Below are 22,564 nucleotides of genomic sequence, written 5' to 3' on the forward strand. Positions count from 1 at the left end.
GGTAAATTCGTCAAAACTTTGGACTGTTGCTGAGCAACCTGTTTTAAGTCAAGGTATACACTACAGGTATGACTGTTCTAGAGCGGTGCACTGGATAGAATCTCAGCATGGCTTACTTATTGTGCTCACTTACATTAGACAGTGCTGAGAACTCATCTAAAAGTCAGCTCTTACCTATGAAGCAAAGCCTGCTTGGCTGTATTTGGACCTTGGATTTCCTCTCCCCTTGTCACTTGCTTTTCCCTTGAATCTGTCACTTGACTTATAGTTTACCAACTCAGATTTGTACCTTGCTGGTTGGACCATAAGGACTTTCTTTCCTCAGAGCGAATCTGACTTTCTCCCTTTGACTTTTCCTATTGGAAGTCGGGTAGGAAGATTAAAAATGATGATTACATGATTCCTGGCAGCGCAACAGTCATAAATACATTCCAATTGCCAAGTGCCTGTATTTTGATCACATGACAAAGAGGATGCTGCAAGTATGAAAACTTGTCATAAACCACTTTTTTATTGCTGTTGTATCTTTGAAGGATCACTAAATGAGTGGTTGTAAGTTGAGGACTACCTGTACTAGATTATGGAAGAACTACTGTATGTATAGCTAAGAACAGATTGATAACTAGTAATTTATTACTTGAAAGACAGACATGTTACACCTAAAAGGATACCACTAATAACAAGTATAGGAAGTTGGTTTATTACTTATCGTCCAAAAAATGTAAGAGGCATTTTGAAGGGTCATTTAAGGTTATAGTCTATTGGTACCAAGAGCCTGAGTTCTTAAAATCATTTAAAATGCCACTTGAAAAGCTTTAATTCCTATACTTCACTTTCTTACTCAAATTCAAGATTATTTGATATCCAATATTTTAAAAAGTGAAATAATCACATTAGTAAAAGTTGTCTGTATCAGCTTTTGTTGTGATAATATATTCTCTTCCTCAAAATATCCAGAATTATTGGTGTTCCTGAATAATATGAAGATAAAGTTGTCCCTATGCCTTTTTTTGAATGGCACCTCTGAATTTTACTATGTTTACCTGTGCCTGTCAGGAAGCATATGGAATAAACCTCATAAGAGTAGGTTGTTAGTCTCCAAGGAAAAGATTTTTCAACCCAAGAAACTGCTTAATGTACAAAAATATATTGCTTCAGGTTTTAATAGCAAAGTTATTTTAAGAACGGCCAAGAAACATTTTTTTTCCTGTTGTCAAATTCACTAGGTAATGTAATTTGTCATCATCATAGTTTCCATTGTATTCTGTTCTGTCAGCCTCGCTTCATTTTTACCTTTCTGTATGTCTTCTCTCTGGTCAAAGCCTGATAAATGTAGGATCAAGAAATAAACCACAAAAAAACTGCTTCCACGGAAGAAAAGACTATAAACACATACCACACAAATTTAGCTTTTTCATTTCTGAATCTTGGCCTCCCTGATAATAGTTCCCACATGAAATCTATTATAGACCAGGACATGCAGGCTCACAGAAAATATGCTGGCTTCTGTTGAATTATTCCAGTAAAAAATGGATTTGCCAAGACTTAACAAATGTGGTCTGGCAAGGACTACTTTATGTTTTCCAGGTTTGACATGGAAAGCAAAGAATACTGTAAGTATCGTTTATGAAGTATATCATTTAAATACCCAAAAAGAATTAGCTACTGTAGCTTACTGATAGCAAGCCAAATACTCAGGAGTCATATGAGTGATTCATGAACAGTGTTTTGCATTTCATATAAGATATTATATTTTAGTACAGGACACTCATTGCAGTTAAAAAAAGCAGTTAAAAGTTGCAGGTTATTCTGTGAGATTCAGATTCAAGATTGATTTCCAGTGTTGATCGTTACTGTATTCTCCTTTAAAGACATTCTTAACATGGTACAATCAAAGAACCACAGAACTAAGAAAAACACAACCCAATTCCAACAGAAGCTTTCTAGTTGCAACACAGTCACTCATGGGAGGCTCACCACCTTTCTGAGTAATTGGCCTTTATGACTGCTTCTCTCCATTCAGTTGGAATCTTCTTTCTCATATTTCAAACTATTATTCTTTCATCAGCCACCTTGAGATAATAGAGAACAGCCTTCATCTTTTCTATGACATCCTTTCAAGAATTAGAAGTGTACTCAAGACTCATGCCCAACAGGTTTAATTTCTTTTCATTGGATTTCGTTTCTAGTTCCTTAATCATTTTTACTACCCTTCTCTAAACTTTAATGTAACTCACAGAGCAGTGGTGTAACATGAACTGATATAGGTGGGCATAAAACTGCCTGCACCACTGAATTTTGTATCAGCTGAGGTTTTCAGATGCTCTTCGTGGACAGCAACATGTATGGCAATGTTTCCCATCCTGTATCTGTGCATTTGATTTCTAAGTATATCTGTTAATCCTAATTTTGTTATTTTTAGCTATTTATCCATTCTATTATCATACCATCTGTCTAACATTTAACTTACTTGCTAACAAAATCATCATGAGGTATTTTGTAAAAAAAAATAAAAAGCTTCACTGATATTAAGGAATATTAAATCCATAGTATTATCACAATCTACTAAAGAAGTTGTCCTCCCAAAATAATAATATGATATTATTGTCTGGCAAGATCAAGTCTTGATAAAACCGTGCTAAGTTCTGCTAAATACTTCATAGTATTCAAGATTGATAGCTCTGGAATCTTCCCAGCTATCTGTGCCAGACTTCCTGGTCTGTAATTCCCTAGATCTTTTTACTCCCTTTTGAAAAAATAGGCGTTTTGCTTCCTTCAATTTCTAGTACGTCATCTATTCTCTAACATTTCTCAAGGATAAGAGACTGAGGCTCAGACAAACTGAAGCCCACACATACTTCAAAGCATCTTTTTGTCTCTTAATCCAAAGCACAACCCTCCTATATCTGTCTCTTTCTTTTCAGATATTCACTAAGAGATTTATTCAGTCAATCATTCAATATGTATCTCAACAAATGTCTCAACACATGACTCTGGGTGGCTTTTGGGCTTTCACATTAGTCTCTATCGTCATTCATATTCTTTCCCAATGAAATTGTTTGCAATTGTATTTTTAGTATTTCTTTTTAAAATTCGGAGTTCCATTTCTAATTAGCTTCTCTGATCACCGAATCCTGCTCTGAGTTTAATAAAATAGGTTTTCTTGAAGTCCAAAGTACTGTACTTATTCAATACATCAGCTATAATAGATGCTTTCCCGTAAAATGAGTGTGATTTTTGCATGACTTCAGGGATACACGCCATGCATCTTTCTTGGCAATAGTACGTAAGTAATTTGCCATTCTCTTCTCAAACGATACTTTTCAACTTCCTAAAATATCTTACAGCTCCATCATTTTCTAATTATCCCCTATACAAGTACTAACCAGGTTTCTGAGTCCAGATAAGTCAGTTTTAGTTTCCCTTAATAAAAAAGAACAACTTCTCTTTTTGGTCTCTTTTCTCCAATGTTCCTGTTATTTCCACTTAAAGGTAAAAAAGGAATTCCTGTGGATTTTAGTCTATTAGTCATTGCCAACTCAAGGGAGCAGTGCTCATCTCCATTTTAAGGCCATCGTGCTAGTGATGTCCGAAGACATTTCCACAGTCATGTGGTCAGCACGAAGCACTGTTACCTTTCCACCTAAGTGATACCTATTTATCTACTCACATTTGCATGTCTTTGGATTGCTAGGTTGGCAGGAGCTGGGACAATGACAGGATTTCACCCAGTGGTGGGATTCAAATTTTTTTACTACCGGTTCTGTGGGCGTGGCTTGGTGGGCATGGCAGGGGAAGGATACTGTAAAGTCTCCAGTCAGATGTGGTATTTGCTGGTTCTCTGAACTACTCAAAATTTCCACTACTGGTTCTCCAGAACTGGTCAGAACCTGCTGAATACCACCTCTGATTTCATCCCATTGTGTGACAGGTCTCGAACTGGAGCTGCCAGTTTTCCAGACAACAAGCTCAACAAACCACTGAGCCACCACTCCATCGACTTCTAAGCTAAATCTGGAAGAAAAATAAATCCTACTCCCATCACCTGAGGGCCATCACCATCAGCAACATTGTAGTATTTTTAAGACTAAAAGATGTTTTTCATAGTTCAGCATCAATTGCAAAAAATATCTTTTCGAGCACTTCTGTTTCTCCATTAAATTCCTTCCTTAAAATTGAAATCTCTCTCCCTCATATCAGAGGTATCTAATGTAAAATTGTATTTAGAGGCTGTTCTCCTGGTACCACTACTATAAAGACTAGTAGGTGGCTGCAAAAGAAAAATGTTTTTCTGATTATGATACATAAGCTACAGAAAGCTATCCTGGGGCTGTTAAACTGTCTTTGCAGTTCTTCTAACATTTTTATTTTCCACACCATATTTCCATTCCATATTTTAAAACTTTTATAAAATTTATTTAAGTTCTTACATTTTAACTGTCAAAAATTGTGCTATTTCAGAGGATTAGTTAATTATATTATCTGCTACTGGAAACTTTAATGTTCCATTTTCTTCTTTTATAGCGTATAACTGTACCTTTATGTTTCACTGATGGTTCTAATTCTAAGCCATCTGCAAAAACTCACTGGATGTCATAAAAATACAAAAAAAATAATAAGAGTTATGCCTGCATATGAAGTAGGAGAGGCTGTGTGGTGCTTTGAACTTGCTTTTTCTGAATGGATTCAATAATTTAGGACGTGCAATGAAAATGTAAATGACTTCTACCATTGCAATGGACATAAACTATTCAGTGCTTGCTCCACAGTTTTTCTATTACTTTTATACATTCTCTATTTGTGAGTTCTTGCTATAGAACTCTAGCTATAGAACTATAATGATAAAGAGCAGCAATAGCCCCTAGCATCATGTTATTTCATTATTCGGAATTCCCCTGTATTTGTTTCCAACTATACCATCCACAGTATGAGGTGCCATAGGGTCCTAGATGCCATAACAGCTTACATCCAAACATGTTCATTGCCATATAACCAACAGTATCACAATCCTAAGGAATATTTTCCTCATTTCACTTATATTCTCTTCCCTCCCAGACAAAGCTACCACTTGCTTCTATTCTGCAAAACCAATAATATTACTAGCTAACAAAAGAATTGAAGAAACCTAAATACTGCTGTAACTGATATCTCAGGTACTACAATTCTACCCCTCTAATAGCATGGGAGAAAATAGGTCCTAGGACATCAACATAAAACCAGAATCAAAATAAATTCAAGGCACAATTGCAATGTATACATCAAGAACAACACTTTTCAGAGCCAGTCCATCAATGACTGAAATATGATTTGACTACAACTCTCTAGTTACTTTCAGTTACTAGAAGATTAGTGAATGAGGAAAATAGAATCTTATTTACTAGGAATGAAATATGGGATTTTATTCTAACAACAACTATTAGAAGGAATGATGGATAAAACATGAAATATATAAAAGAGAAAAATAGCCCTCTGAACTCAGTAAATAGTACCTCAGCTTGACAAAGTGCATGAAGTCCTTGTAAAACTAAGGCAGCAGGTGTGGCTTGGTCGGGTTTTGTGCATTCATTCAGTACCTGAGAAATTGCAGCCAGCATATCTGCCCCATGTTGGTAAGGCCTAACAAGATACAAAAGTTTTCATGTAATTATGAACTAATATAAAATGAACATAATTGCATGGCTATGCCAAAATCTGTAGCAGTTTGTTCTAGTGGTTTAAAGTGCCGGGCTAGAAAGCGGGAGTTCCACCTTGGCCATGAAAGCCAGTTGGGTGATCTTGGGACAGTCATTCTCTCTCAGCCCAACTCACTTCATAGAGTTGCTGTATGGGGGAACTAGGAGGAGGAAGATGTATTGGATATGTTTGCCACCTTGAGTTATTTGTAAAAATAATAAAGGTGGGATAAAAACACACACATATCTACATGCATACTCTGTCTCTGGAAAGTAATCTGTGGCCATCCATATATTATTAATCTACCATTCCAAGCACTGGCCATTATGAATGGGGCAGCTGGAATCTGAAATTTATCTAGAGCTAGAAGGGCATAATTCACCATCTCTAGCATAACAGAAAACATAAAAATGCTTCAAGCCAGAAAAACTATAATCTTCCATGATATTTTAAAATTCTTAGTTTATTCATCTGAATTATATTCCTTTATTCTTTCATATTTTCTTCTGTATTTATGTAGTTTCTTTAAAGAATCCAGTTTAAAATGAACATTAGTATAAAATGTGATGCTAACCACTTGTCTGTGGTTTAACATAAATGTAAGCTTGACTATTGAACCTTATTCAATAAACCATTATTGTGTTAAGTTCAGTAATAGTGACAGCTCAACTTGTAGAAAAGGCATGAAATAAATTGACTTCATTCTCAGACATGACAGATTCATTAAGGATTTAGTTAGATCTTAACCAATTTTTCAGACAAATGCTAAAAATCTTGAAACAGCTTGAATCAATTGAAAACAGTTTGGCCTAGGACAGTAGGAAATGAGATAAAGGAATACTGTGAAAAAGCAGATGAGTTTATGATACTGTATTCCTTTTAAGATACACAATGGTCAAACCAAATGTTCTTGCAACAGAAACAGACGATAAAGTTGAAACTGGAAAAGATGAACCTGAAGCTCGGTACATAAAGTTTGGGGAAGCAAGGACACAGAATCATAACACATACATTAAGGCTAGCCCGTTCAACGTTTTTATAGCACCTAGATTTTAGGCTATTATGATTCCCTTTCTTAGGCCATACTCCTTACTAACAATATTATCAGTATAAAAATACATTATTTGATTTTTTTCCCTTTTCCACAAAAAATGCAAGTAGACACAGGAGCATTAAAGAACTAAAATCAGCGTAATTTTAGAACTGATAAGCTTGTATCAGTTTAAAGGAAAAAAAGGGGTGGGGGAAGTGGGAGGAAGGAATGGAAATTATGGTATAAATAGACCAGCCCCAAAAACTTTGACCATATTGTTCAAAACCCTTTTACCTTGAACCCTTGCCAAAAAACAAAGAGTTAACATTCTAATAGTAACAAACAATACATATGATCAAGCCAAGAAGAACGCAAGCTAATTTAATATATGAAACCTAACATTTACCTTTGCTTGCATATATCTCTGATAGAAGCAGCTTTGGCTATCAACTTCTCCCACTGAGTGTCTTTACTAACAGATAATGAAGCCATTTCAGACATTGCCATGAATCTCTGCAGTTCTGGATAAACTCGATCCTAAACACATTTTGATCGGAGAAAAGGAAATAGAAGATTAGAGAGTGACATTTATTGCCCTACTGTTATTTATTAATCTATTTTTCAAATATCTGGCAATAACTGCACACACCAACTTTGTGTGTGTGAGAGAGAGAGAGAGTGGGGGGAAGGGAGGGATGGACGGAGGGAGAGAGATCCTTAAACCTATGATATCTTGATAATCATACTAGCTCTCACAGGATTTCATGCAATGATATCAGAGTATTTGACAAAATTTGGCATAATTTTTAAAAACATAGGGAAAGGACATAAAGTAGGCCTTCTGAAATTTTCCAAGTTTTTTTTTTTTACTAGCGGCTACTATAGGAGGCCTCTGATTTTTCTTTCATTTAAGAGAGTGAAAACATTTGTGTGTATAAACTCTCATCCCATGTGCACACATGTATTTGTATGTACAGGTGTATTTGTGCGAAACAGGCACTGTGAAGAACTGAGCAAGCAAACTGCTTGACACCATAGTAGCATCCCTGGACACTTTAAATGAAAGATTAACTAACCTTGAAAAAAAAGAAGAAGACACAACACAAAAACCTGAACATCCAATAGCTACACACCAACAACTGCAACCTAATCCAATAGCTACAAACCAACAACTGCAACCTAATCCACAAAAAAACATAAATCCAACAAATAATGATATCCCAATCCTCATCAGAGAAGCTGTTGAGCACGAATGGAAACGTCCAAACACCATCTTATTTGGTCTAGAGGACATCAATGACAATGATATCACAATTGCTCACAATATCATCAATGACTATTAAGCATCAACCATATCCCTGATGAAATACTTGACATTTCTCGCATTGGCCAAGAGCTCAAAAACAGAGACGGCCCTGTGGCCCCACGCTTCTGCAGCGTCATTTGCAAAAATAAATTAAGCAAACATAAATTCATTTATACTATAAATTCACTCGCCAAAAACAACACCAACCATAAAAACCTCCGATCTCGTCCTGACCTAACCTTACAGCAATGTGCCCACTCCTATATACTATGCACAGAACTCAAAAATCATCTAGACAATGGAGAGGACTTGTACATTAATTACCGTGCAGACTGTATCAAAAGAAAGTCACATAACCCACAACTCAGCATCCAAACCTACTTCAACCAATCCACCATCACCCACCATCACCATGCACTCTGTCAACTACCTCAATTCAAACTGCAACTGGCCTTAAATGCAAGCTACTCAATGCAAGAAGCCTTGTAAATAAAATACCTGAATTTCTCCTCTTACTAAATACAGCTAAATTCGACATATTTGTCTGTGAAACATGGCTCAATGCATCTCTCCCTGACTCCATTACCTCAGTAAGAAACTATCATGTTTACCGATCCGATCATGAAATCCGTAGAGGAGGTGGTGTAGCTATCTTCTATAAAGTCCTTACATCTAAAAAACATCCAAGTTACCCAAGAACTTGCTCTTCCTGAGACCATCATCTGTGAACTCACCTTAAATATCACATTTTGGTTCTTACTATGTTACAGAGCCTGATTATGACATCGAACATGTAAACAAGCTAAATACACTACTAACATGGGCAACATCCTGCCCACACGCTGTTATCTTTCTTGGTGACTTCAATCTACCTCATATTAACTGGACCCTAAATGAATGTACAACTGAACCCATAAATGCAACCTTCTACAATGCTGTAACAAATCTGGGACTGGAACAACTAATAACCAACAATACTAGACCTAACAACTGCCTCAATCTCATCTTCTGCAATAGTTTGAATTCAATTCCTTTTCCAACAGTGACCACAACATGATTGACTTTTGTCTCAACATACGTCCACACAAAAATCATCACAATGACAAAATCCCCAATTATAACTTCAAAAAAGGCAACTATGATCTTATAATCAACTATCTCTCTTCCCTTGATGGGCCATTTCTAGTCACTGGATGCAATACTGTTGAAGACCATTACAACATATTCTTACTAGAAATCAAAAGAGCCATCAAGCTATATGTACCAATAACAACTCCCAAAACCAGGAAAAACAGATTACCCATAACAATAAGGAAGCTTCAGTCCAAAAATAGATCACTTTGATGGAAAAACAAATCTGGTTACATTGCCAACTTCAAAAGCCGATATAAAAATCTATGCCACCAGACAAAAACTGAATGCACTAAGTATCACATTAAACAAGAGGAAAACTTTCTACGCACAAATTCTACCTGTGCTTTCTACAATTTTTGTAAACAACAAACTAAAAGACTCAAGGTCCATCCCACCCCTGAAAGGACCTAATGGCAAAGACTGCAACAATGACACCATCAAAGCAATCCTCTTTAACACATTCTTTGGCTCAGTATTTGTAAACAGCAATGGATCAAGCCCAGTACTTCCTAGTCGAACCACAGAAAACTACAATGATCTAATACATATCGATTTTACAGAAGACATGGTTGAAAAAGCACTGCGCAATCTAAAACCATCTCTATCTATTGGGCCGGACGGAATATGTGCCTACTTCTTAAAAAAGCTATCCAGTGCCGTAGCCAAATCTCTAAGCATAATCTTTGAAAAAATTTTCAGGACCAGCTCCTTGCCTAACCTATGGTCACAAGCCACAGTCATCCCCATCTTCAAAAAGGGAGACCCCAGCCTAGTTGAAAATTACAGACCAATCTCCCTATGCTGCGTCACCTGTAAAGTCATGGAATCAATTTTTAACCAATCCATTATCCTCCACTTAGAGACAAACAACCTACTCTCCAATAAACAATTCGGTTTCAGAAAAAAACTATCCTGTAATCTGCAACTTTTACACTGCAAAAACATATGGACTACACAACTCAATCAGGGCAAAGCAATAGACACAATCTACATAGACTTCTGTAAAGCCTTTGATTCAGTGGTACACGACAAACTACTACTAAAACTAAAACTATGTTGCTCAGACAGATCCCGGGCATTTTTAAAAAAATTGTTCTTTTGCCAGCTGCTTCTCAGCACCAAATGTTATTTTACCCCACAATCAATTCTGTTCAATTTTTTAAAACTACCCACTGATAGAGAAGATCTTAAGCCCCTTTATATCACTTTTTCCAACTCTCCAATATGGATTAAAATGGATGAAAAAAGAGGGTGCATACCTGAAGAAAGTTACTGATCCCTGTACACAATATTTTAACTAATTTTCAGGTAGGAGTTTATATTATGGAAAGATAACCTGCAGTTTATATGTAGCCCTCCCAAACTCCCAGCACGTATATCAACTACTTAAACAAAAAGATGTTTTCAAGAAAAGATTATATTTCCATCTTTTTAAGTTTGTAACAGTAGGGCTTGGTACACCCATGAATGACACTGTTAAGCATTTTTGTCAAAGTGAAAATTAACAGTTTGCAAAGCTTTACCTGTTTTTCCCATAAACATGTCATCAGACGTAATGTAACAGCTTGAAGTTTTGGCGTATTTCCTAACACCTGCAGCACACGTAAAATCTGTGCAACACAGACCTAGAAGATATTTTTTTTGTAAATGCAATTCCTTGAACATTCATTTATCATGTAAAATAAATCCAGAGAGATTACTTTTGTACTATCTCCAGACCCACTGATATGTTCTTCTTGTTTAAGACATTAATCAGTAATCAAGTAATTTTTAATTTGACTGATTGCAAAATTTAGTATTACAAGCTGACAAAGCAGAAAGCAGAGTTGTAAAAATTGGAGGTTTGGCCAACAATCCCACATTTGCTTTATTTATAAACTATAATCTGCATTTTCATTACAAGATAAGAGTAGACATGGTGTTTATACTGGATATTGGATACTAACTAATTTGTGGAAATTTTACATACAATATTTTTATAAATTTATGCAAATGAACCATTAAAAGGTTATTCTGCTAAATATAAACAATGATATATTCTTAGTTTAAAAATTACATATGACTTAAGAATGACATGTGACTATATTCATTATACACATTGGAATTAGATTAAATCACTCAGAGATGTGAACTGAAAGTATGAATTGTTAAATAAGATGTACTTATTACTAAGTGCTACATCCACCCTTTCTTTCAAGAACTCAATGCAATACACATAACATACTCTCTTCCGATTTTTCCTCACCTGTAAAATTAATTGTGCAGAGAGAGAGAGAGGGAGGGAGGGAGGGAGGGAGGGAGAGAGAGAGAGAGAGGTAGAGAGAGAGAGAGACTAATTCTGTCATTCCCCAAATGCTTATGTGGAGACTGGAACTTTTATCACCCTAGTCTTAATTTAATACTTCTACTATTACATCAAAGTGGCTCTCAAGACAGCTATAGTTAACATATTATATTATTATTATTTAGAGCCAAGGTGGCGCAGTGATTAGAATGCAGTACTGCAGGCTAACTCACTGCTCACTCTAGGAGTTCAATTCTGAGTGGGCTCAAGGTTTTCCATCCTTTCAAGGTCAGTAAAATGAGGACCCAATTGTCCTCATTTGTTGTGGGCAATATGCTGACTCTGTAAGCTGCTTAGAGAGGTCTGTTAAAGCACCATGAAGTGACATATAAGTCTAAGTGCTGGTGCTATTTAAATAATAATTCTTTTCCATCCATATTTAGTATTTTGAATGAGCATACAGGTGAAACTCGAAAAATTAGAATATCGTGCAAAAGTTCATTTATTTCAGTAATGCAACTTTAAAGGTGAAACTAATATATAAGATAGATTCATTACATGCAAAGCAAGATAGTTCAAGCCATGATGTGTCATAATTGAGATGATTATGACTTACAGCTCATGAAAATCCCAAATCCATAATCTCAGAAAATTAGAATATTGTGAAAAGGTTCAATATTCTAGGCTCAAAGTGTCCCACTCTAATCAGCTAATTAAGCCATAACACCTGCAAAGGGTTCCTGAGCCTTTAAATGGTCCCTCAGTCTGGTTCAGTAGGAGTCAGAATCATGGGAAAGACTGCTGGCCTGACAGTTGTGCAGAAAACCATCATTGACACCCTCCATAAGGAGGGAAAGCCTCAAAAGGTAATTGCAAAAGAAGTTGGATGTTCCCAAAGTGCTGTATCAAAGCACATTAATAGAAAGTTATGTGGAAGGGAAAAGCGTGGAAGAAAAAGGTGCACAAGCAGCAGGGATGACCGCAGCCTGGAGAGGATTGTCAGGAAAAGGCCATTCAAAAGTGTTGGGGACTTTCGCAAGGGGGGAACTGAGGCTGGAGTCAGTGCATCAAGAGCCACCACACACAGACGGATCCTGGACATGGGCTTCAAATGTCGTATTCCTCTTGTCAAGCCACTCCTGAACAACAAACAACGTCAGAAGCGTCTTACCTGGGCTAAAGAAAAACAGTACTGGTCTGTTGCTCAATGGTCCAAAGTCCTCTTTTCTGATGAGAGCAACTTTTGCATCTCATTTGGAAACCAAGGACTCAGAGTCTGGAGGAAGTATGGAGAAGCACACACTGCAAGATGCTTGAAGTCCAGTGTGAAGTTTCCATAGTTTGTGTTGATTTGGGGAGCCATGTCATCTGCTGGTGTAGGTCCACTGTGCTTCATTAAGTCCAGGGTCAACGCAGTCCTCTACCAGGAGATTTTGGAGCACTTCATGCTTCCTTCCGCAGATGAGTTTTATGAGGATGTTGACTTCATTTTCCAGCAGGACTTGGCACCTGCCCACACTGCCAAAAGCACCAAAACCTGGTTCAATGACCATGGGATTACTGTGCTTGATTGGCCAGCAAACTCGCCTGACCTGAACCCCATAGAGAATCTATGGGGCATTGCCAAGAGAAAGATGAGAGACATGAGACCGAACAATGCAGAAGAGCTGAAGGCCGCTATTGAAGCATCCTGGTCTTCCATAACACCTCAGCAGTGCCACAGGCTGATAGCTTCCATGCCACGCCGCATTGAGGCAGTCATTGCTGCAAAAGGGGCCCAAACCAAGTACTGAGTACCTATGCATGCTTCTACTTTTCAGAGGTCCGATATTGTTCTATGTACAATCCTTGTTTCATTGATTGCATGTAATATTCTAATTTTCTGAGATTGTGGATTTGGGGTTTTCATGAGCTGCAAGCCATAATCATCACAATTATGACAAATCACAGCTTGAACTATCTTGCTTTGCATGTAATGAGTCTATCTCATATATTAGTTTCACCTTTTAAGTTGCATTACTGAAATAAATGAACTTTTGCACGATATTCTAATTTTTCGAGTTTCACCTGTAGAGTTGTTATTTGAACTTGTATTCATTGGATGTATTTATTTGATTTTTACCTTTTATTATTAAAGATAAATAATTATAACTAAGTTGAACCTGCCAATTTAATCAATAGCTGGCTTGGTGTCGGGCACAAGAAATCAGGAACAAGGCTATTTCAAACGAGTACAAATTTATTCCATGCTAGCTCTGTACAAGAATTTGAACTATTAATGGGCAATGCAAATTGGCAATAGTAACACTCAATGGAATTCAAGGTGAGCTAGACTTAGAACTCTTGTGGGTATCAAAGGACTCGAGACTGATGATCCATTTAACCCCTCTCTCTGGCTCAGTCTGGTAATCTGTTACAGTTGTCTGTATTTTGATAAATTACAAGGTAACAACCCTATTACTATTTTTTCTTCATCATTTCCTACCTGACATCATTTGAATTCTTCCCCCATTCTGATTCTTGTGTATAACTGCTTTAAAATCTATTTATAAAGTACATTTTCTTCACCTTCTTCCATGCCACTAGAACAGTGGTGGGATTCAAATTTTTTTTACTACCAGTTCTGTGGGCGTGGCTTGGTGGGTGTGGCATGGCTTGGTGGCATGGCTTGGTGGGTGTGGCAGGGAAAGGATACTGCAAAGTCTCCATTCCCACCCCACTCCAGGGGAAGATTACTGCAAAATCCCATTCCCTCCCTACCCCACTAACCTGCATTCCAGCTACATTCTCCTGTGAAGGGCAACAAAAGAAGGGAGGCAGAGAATAGATGGGGGCAGGGCCAGTCAGAGGTGGTAATGGCCGGTTCTCTGAACTACTCAAAATTTCTGCTACCAGTTCTCCAGAACTGGTCAGAACCTGCTGAACCACCTCTGCACCAGAATAACATTTTGTACCTTTACATGGTACCTTCTTAAAAGGAATCACTCACAATGTATATAGCCATAATTGTCTTGAGCCATGTAACTGCACATTCCAAGGATGACTGTGGTAGTATAGAAATAAACCACCAAAATATCCTTCTAGGCCAATAATTGGGACAATTATAGTTAACATTTTTAATTTGTACAATCAAAACTGTGTATAAGATTCAGGCATAGGAATATGGGTCCCAATGTTATAGCTTTCAACATTATCACAAGTGTCACACATCCTGTGGAAAATAACCACAGCATTGAAAGTAATTGCACCTAATGTAAATAATATGAGAGAGAAGTTATATTTTCGTGCAGACCTTATGAACTCCCAAAGCAGGTAAGGTATACAAGATGTCCCGGCAGAGTGTGGCCTCCAGTGGTCTTCCCAATTTAAACATCAGAACTGGAATCAGATTTGGCACCTAAACATAAAAGCAACCGATCTAAAACTTGCATATTATATTACTTATATAATACTAATACAGATAAATAGAAGCTTTTTTGTGCTAACTTTCCCTAATTTCAGAACAGAATCAGGGTTGAGACAAACAATCAAAGGAAATAAAAAGCTACTGTGAAATATTGCACTTTATATTGCAAAATAAAAAAAGAGAATTTACAACTAAAGTTTGACAATGAAGCAATAGAATGTAGAAAGTATCTGTATATTATGACAATTTATATTTTAATATGTTAAAACATATAATAGGTCTCAGTTTCACACATTCTTCTTCCTGTCTGCCTTCTAATATGTCTGGGACAATTTGCAGGTTGTACGCTTCCATTTTTGCAAAATACAACCTTCTCTGTTATTTGCAAGATTTATAATATCTATGATTACTTCTAAAAAGCTTGGTTGTTCAAAACGTACCAGAATTAATATTAAACATTTGACATTTGCTAATCTGGATAACAAAACTGCCATTAAAGGGAATGTTTCAAAACGTTTTCCTATAGGAAGGAAGGAAGGAAGGAAGGAAGGAAGGAAGGAAGGAAGGAAGGAAGGAAGGAAGGAAGGAAGGAAGGAAGGAAGGAAGGTTATTTTGAAGGAAAATAAAGCTAAATACTTAGGATGGTTCATTCTTGCAGTAATAAACTATAATAGTTCCCATGAGCATTCATACCCTCCAGCAGTTCCATAATAGCACTCCTCAACTATTTCCTCTTTTATGAATTGGATTATATTAATTAAAAGGGATGTGCAGTGGTGCTTCAGATTGAAAGGGAAAAGGTGCCTTGGCATATGAGCTGATGTCTATTAATACCTGCTGGGAATTCCTTAAACCAATTAAATCTTTACCCAGGATCATACTGTAGTTGAAGACAACCATTGAATTCTATGAAAAAAATGCTTCTACATTAAGGAGCTGATTATAAAAGTCTCTCAGACAGGAATTTATGTACCAGTCTAAATCTTTCAGTTCCATTTTAAAAAATTTAAAAATAAATATTAGCATTTTCCCCATTTATAATTGTTCTGGACATGCCAAGCTTGAAATACAGTATTCTTTTTTTTTTTTTTAACAATGTAATAGTTACTCATATATAGCTCTGAAAAATCTGCAGAAAACATGACATGCACAACATCTGGAGTTGTTTCAGACCCTTTTAATAATAATGCCACTTCAGGACAAGGAGAAGAAATGAGAGGTAGGGAAAAGAGGAAGGGGAAGTTGGGAGGGAGGAGTCCGCAACACTGTAGTTTGCTCTTCATATATATTGTGTGGGAAGATATTTCCCCCCCCCCCAACTCTTCAACCTCTGGCCAATTTGGACCATTTTTTAACTTTCTTTCCTTGAGTTTTCCAACCATGCCAAATGTAACCCTATTTTGTTCAATTTTCAAAAAGTTATTCTGCACGCCATTGAGTTGGAAAGAATCAAATGTAGCAACCTTCAGCATATCTCATTTGTATTGAATTCGAAATATACAGTATTTGGTTGATTCTGAACCAATTTTTGAACTTGAAATGCTCAGCAGTAGTAGATTCAATTCATTGCTGCCTGGCAGTGGTGAATTCAATATACTTAAAATAAATGTAATGCAGACCTGTCAAACTGGCATCCTGCATGCTGGCCTACACAGGCCACATCCACCTGACTCTGCAAAGGCAAAAACCATCACGATACATCACAGTACAGTCTGCAATGCGATCGGGTTTGACAAATGTGTCAATGATGACGAAGTTATTTTTTATTTGCAATTTGAAAGAGGCTATGTAGCATTCTTGATTAGTTGTTCCCTCCTGGTAACCCGGCTACACTTGAGTTTGTATGGATTTGAAGCATAAAGAGTAGGTTATACAGAGAAATGGAGGGAAGGCCAAAAAAGATGGTAGATTGATCAAAAAAGATGTCAATTTCTGCCATGGACAAAAAAAACATGGTTGTGAGGATTAGCAGGTGAATAAATGGGACTCGACCTGGGATTAGAGTTTTTTCTTTTCTTTGCCTCAACACTTGTATGTTTTCATTTTCTTTCCCTGTTGAATCTCTGTGAAACTCTGAATCTTGCTCAAAGACACAAACAGACACACTGATCTGGTTTATGAATATGTATCCTAGGAAAATAAAGTGGAGATGAGTTGGCTCATTGACAGAGAAAAAGAAAAGGAAATTTGAAATTTGTCCTTACAACATGAGTGTATTTCACTGGAGCAAAAAACTGAATGTCCTTGGAAGACAGACTTAGACATATTCTTGTAATGAGGTTTTTGGCAGGTTACTTGTCTTTCATTTCCTTCTGTCTGCCTTTTCTAAAAAAGGACATTTTGTGATTGGCCCATTCTCATTGCTTGCTATTTTGTAAATTCTATCATATTCATCATTTTGTGATAAATTTAAAAATCCACCAAGCTTTCAAAATTAAGATGAACCCCAAAAGTTGAGTATCCCCATAATGTTTCCAGTATTTGCTCAAGCTGTGTTTTCAACATTTATTTCCACTGTGCCAAATGGTTGCATTTTTACACTTTGCTGGAACTGGAAATAAATTAAGCATCTTTAGTTTCTAAACTAGTTTCTTAGGCTACAATATTGCTTTGAAAATAAATTATATGACTTAATTCTCATTTCTACACCTTAGATCTAAAATTTACATTAAATGGGAGAGTTTTAATAAAGACTAAAATAGTAAATATGTCTAATAATACTTTTGTAGATATTTATATTTTGTACTCAAATTTAATACTCAAGTCTTCTTGGTATTCTGATTTTTAAACCATCAGATTCAATGATATGCTCTTCATGCATAATAATAAGCATAATAAAATAATAATGCTATAAAAGGGAGTACATTTTAATACAAATTTCCTCATTTTCACCTTATTTTAACCAAAATATCATATCTGCTATAATTTTTACATACCAGCAAGATACTATTAACTCAATAGCAGTGTGGTAGCAATGCATGCTTCAGGAGAAAAAAATCATAAATTCCACAGCTCTAGGTAAGTAAAGAATTATATATTCTGCTGCATTTTGAAATGGCAGAGTTGATTCATTTAACTGAAGGATTTATGAGGAAGAGCCATAGATTTGTTCTTTGTAGAAAGAAGATTCCAAATTTAAACCATGTATAGTTTGACATTGCTGCTTTACAAAAAATTTCTTCATGGTAAGTCTAATGCTAAAATCAGAGTCAGTCACTGACATATGAGGTCACCTTTCAAATGGACCAATTTCTAGAACTCCTTAATCCTGCTAAGAATACCACATGGCATTTATCAACATGAGTAAAACTATACTGACAAGCCTGCCTGTTGATACCCACATATACAACTTAGTTTGTTTTGCACAGCACAGCACAGCAAAATCAAGGAAGCAAGAATTATGCAGATTCGAATAAGATCTCTTTAATGCTACTCAAGGTAAATGCAAAACCTTAAAAACTGTAATAATAATTTCCTGGTATCAGTTGTAGTGAACTTAATTAAGTCTCTTTGAATACTTTTAAATGCTTCTTCCCATATTTGTATCTACCTAGGCTGGTCATGAAAAGATGACAACTGACTCATCTCCTTTGTTTATGCTAATGTCCCCTTCCATCTCTTTCCCAGCCTCCTATAATCTGCCATACTCACCAATTATACATTATAGGCAGGAATGTTGAAAAAAAATAATAAAGTATTATGGCAGTGTACTTATGTCTATTCAATGCTTTTTGTTTATTTTTCAATTTCCTAGATGACATCATTAAAATGTGGAGGCAAATAATTGATTTTCAGTATAATTTTGCTTTTCAAAAAGAAAAAGAAAAATCCAAAGAGCTAAAATAGGTATTAAATTTCCAGTATGCTTAACTTCACTTGTTTTGTTTTTCTACTCCCATCAAAATTTTGTCCTGTAGTTCTACCTCTTTGTGCGATATGACCATATTCCCTGCGAGGTTCATAGCCTGATCTCAAGATAAAATAGCATAACTGCACTATAAATCTTACCCCTGCTTAACAATAATTAACCACAGAAAGTGGCTATATTTTAAAGAGCCAGGTCAACATTAAGGTATAAAAACAATTAAGAAAGCAGAACTACTGCAGTGGCACAGAAAAAAAGAAGTAATATCATGTGTATGATAGAGAAAAACAAAAATTATCAAATTCAAACAAGGCACAGATCTTAGGAGTGGTGGGTCAGCACCAAACAAAAAAACATGCACCTTCGCATGCAGGAAAAATGTACCCATCCCAAAGATTTTCAAGTTAGTTGTTAAATCGGTTTTACAGACAACCTCATCCTATTTTATCTTACTGGAGCCAGGAGATTGTAGGTGCCTAATCAGGGATGAAATTTATTAGGCTAAATAAAGCACAGTCCAGGTGCAGACGAGGAGTGCGCCAAAATAGGCTTTGGTCGAAGCAGTCCTGAATTTCTCACAAACCCATATTGTTTTTATTTGCCAGAAAAGGATGCTTCTTTGAACAATTTTTATGGAAGGTTTCTTTTTCTCTGTAGTGCATCTTTAATCACATTAGCAGCTTACTATGATGTACACAACTTTTCTTTGAACTCAGAGTTTTCATATGATAATAATTTGAAATTAGCATAACTTCAGAAACAGGAACTAAGCATCCAAAAGCCATATGGTTCCAAAGCCATTAGGCTATTCCTATAATTTTCAATTGTACAAGAATTAACAGTTACTTCCAACTGGAAAAAAATCATTAGAGATATGTTAATATATTTAAATTTAGTAGCTTGAACAGTGGGGTTGTACAATGAGCCAGAACGCACAGTTATAGTCGATTGGTTGGAGAGTGCTGGCTCCTGCATGAGGGCAATCTGATTGGTTGCTATGGGTCTGAAAGTGGAGTTTCACTTTTTCCCTGCCTTTTTTCTTTGGTGTTCTCTGTGATTTACCTTATGATGTAATGATGTGCCTCTTAGTAAACCATTTAGAGAGGGCTATAAAGCACTGTGAACCAGTATATAAGTCTAAGTGCTATTGCTAAGTGCTATATGTAAATATAAAAGTTTGTGACAGCGTCTTTGACTTCATTTGCACACCAGCTACACAATTTAAAAATCTAACTAAGGATATCCTCGAAAAACACTCAAATTAGAAATCTCTCTCTGGGACCTAATACACAGAGAGAATTAAACTGGTAGCGGGGATCTATTGATAAATATACAAGTATTTGTTTGTAAAGCAGCTAGCAATGTTATACCAATATCTACTTCATAAATTATGTTAAGATCGTAAGCCAATGGTTTCTGATGCTTTGTTGTACTCGACTATAGGTTTTTAAAATCCAGCAAAAGCTACCTCTTAACTTCTGGCATAAAGAAAGGAAGGCTATGTCCTTACCAATGCTAAATGAGCATTTACTCTTCAACCTTTTTTCCCCCAAGAGTTCTTTCCACCCCCTTCCTCATTGCTTCGCACTGCCTACGAACACACTCAGAAAGCTATTGAATGAATGTGTTGCTTAGCAATGCAGCATTTTCAACCCCTCACCATCTCCAAAGATTCAGCAGCTAGGCCAACCCTCTCCATTAGATGCCTGACAAAGAGTTAGCTATTTCATTCCTCCCCCCCTTTTCTTTCTTTCTTTCTTTCTTTCTTTCTTTCTTTCTTTCTTTCTTTCTTTCTTTCTTTCTTTCTTCAGAAAATAAACTATAGTTTAAAAAAAAATCTCAGTCAAACCAGGCATGTGAACAGACTTACAAGGCTGCTCTTAAAATTATTAGCCAGGATCAAAATATGATCCTTCACAAAACAGAATTGCTACCCATGTTTATATCTAGAGAACAAGTCAGTCTTCATTTAGCTACACAGCAATTACCTTCAAAAGAAAAAAGAGGGGAGGGGAAGGGAGGGGATAGAAGAGGAGAGAAGAAAAGAGAAATAAGACCATCTGATGATATAGAAGAATAGTTTTTAATTTATAATACAATACGGGAAAAAGCATTCTTTATAAAACAAAGTGCTTGGACTCACAACTACATAATCTTCTTTTGAAAAAAAAAAAGGTTCTTAGAGAAATGAAAATTCCAGGCACAACTATTGTTTATACTTTGCACAGAAACTGTCTAACAAATGGGGGGTGGGGGGTGGGGTTTGTCAGTATTCTATCTGCAAAACGTGAAGGAGTGTGTGTTTATTGTGCCGACAGTAAGGCAGCAAGAGACAAAATAACATAAAGGAAAAAAATAAGGAACTAATTGGGAGAAGGTGTAGGTCAAACTTGACGGCCTGCAGAAGGCATTGTCTCCAGGCCTCAACCTTGGCAATGCAACTTAAAATTGCTGCCATTTTAAGAATACAGGACACAAACTGTTGTAACTCAAACGTAAGATTTCAGAGTAAGAACAATGTTGCTATTCTCTTAATAGCATCACTTTCACTACAATATCATTTCTGCTATAAATTAATACAAAGCATATGAGATTTAATTTTCTACCATGTTCTTCAGGCTGTAAACTTAATATGTGTATCTGTCACATTTCAGAATTTTGAAGCTGTATATAAGTTACTGTTATTTCATCTTTTGCAATCTTCAAACCAGTCTCTGTACCTGGACAGTGCTCTTAATTTTGGATTTTATTTTAATCTGATGTGTTTTGATTATTCTATATTGTACAATGCCATAATTTTACATTACTCATATGTTCCTTTATAATGGTCAGTATATTCCCTTTGTAATGTAATTTATAGTTATTAAAGACAAAAATCATTTTTGCATGCACATACACACACATACCCTAGTTTCCAAACTGAGAATTTGAAATGCCATTTTGGCTTAAAATCGAGTTTCATTTATTTTTTCATTTGATTTGTTCTTGGTCTTCCACTTGAGTCCAAATATAGAAGAGGACTATCTTCATATGAATTTCCCAGAAGGCTGTCATTTACAACTAAGTATTTTACTGCTGCAGTTTAGCTAGACCATAAAAGGGTGAATATCCCCCAGGGACTCATAATCCACTAATAATGGTAATAGATCTTGTATTACAATGCACAAATGACCTCTCAGTCAAACGATTTAATTTTTTATTCTTGCAGCATGGTTGGATTCACACACAACATAATAATAGTGTTTTTGACACAATGAGTCCATTCAACCCATTAGGAAAGCAGCATTAAACTCTTTTGCCAACAAAACAAATCAGTATGACTTCTGCAGTGATTTTCCACATTCAAGCTAGCACCATACTCATCTAAGAATTCTTGAACTTCCCAATTGTTCCAAATCATTCTTTGCCTTATAAGATGCATTGGAAGCAGATAGACTGCAAATGTTAAATAGTTCCTCTATGAAGTATGCAGATCTCCTTTGCTCAACCTTATATCAGACTGCAATTGTATTAAGGCCCATATTGGCTATTTTGCACAGTATGCAAATGACCTCAACAGAAATCAGTGACAGATGTCCCTATAAGCATATACAGCATTCATGTGGCAAGCAGAGCTACATATCTCAGCCCATAGCAGATTCTTTATTATCTTAGATGAATAGCACAGGCTTACCAATTGATCTCTTCAACAGAATTTAAGAAAACAAAACAAAATAAAAAGACTGCCAAAGAGTATTTGTTTTACACTGCCTTTTTTAAAAGTAGTTTTATTTTTCTCTAAAAATAAACACTGGAATACTTGCAGGAGCCAATTTAGATTCTTTCTAAAGAGGGGGATCATTGCATTTCTCTATTGAGTCATA

At 36.1% G+C, this 22,564-nt stretch overlaps 1 protein-coding gene across 2 annotated transcripts in view; it reads right to left on the reverse strand.

Annotated features, from left to right (window-relative positions):
* The window catches only part of FOCAD (focadhesin), a 140,125-nt gene that overhangs the window by 85,107 nt on the left and 32,454 nt on the right, over positions 1–22,564 (reverse strand). For both annotated transcript variants that reach the window (XM_087926563.1, XM_026718356.2), the window contains exons 12-15: positions 14,723–14,827; positions 10,670–10,771; positions 7,113–7,243; positions 5,490–5,616 (exon numbers count right to left, since the gene is read on the reverse strand). In XM_087926563.1, coding sequence (XP_087782689.1) covers positions 5,490–5,616; positions 7,113–7,243; positions 10,670–10,771; positions 14,723–14,827 — 465 coding nt within the window. The remainder of the gene's footprint in view (positions 1–5,489; positions 5,617–7,112; positions 7,244–10,669; positions 10,772–14,722; positions 14,828–22,564) is intronic.

Source organism: Pseudonaja textilis, chromosome 2, assembly GCF_049901715.1.
Source record: "Pseudonaja textilis isolate UNSWEBS1 chromosome 2, rPseTex1.2, whole genome shotgun sequence".
Classification (NCBI taxonomy): domain Eukaryota; kingdom Metazoa; phylum Chordata; class Lepidosauria; order Squamata; family Elapidae; genus Pseudonaja; species Pseudonaja textilis.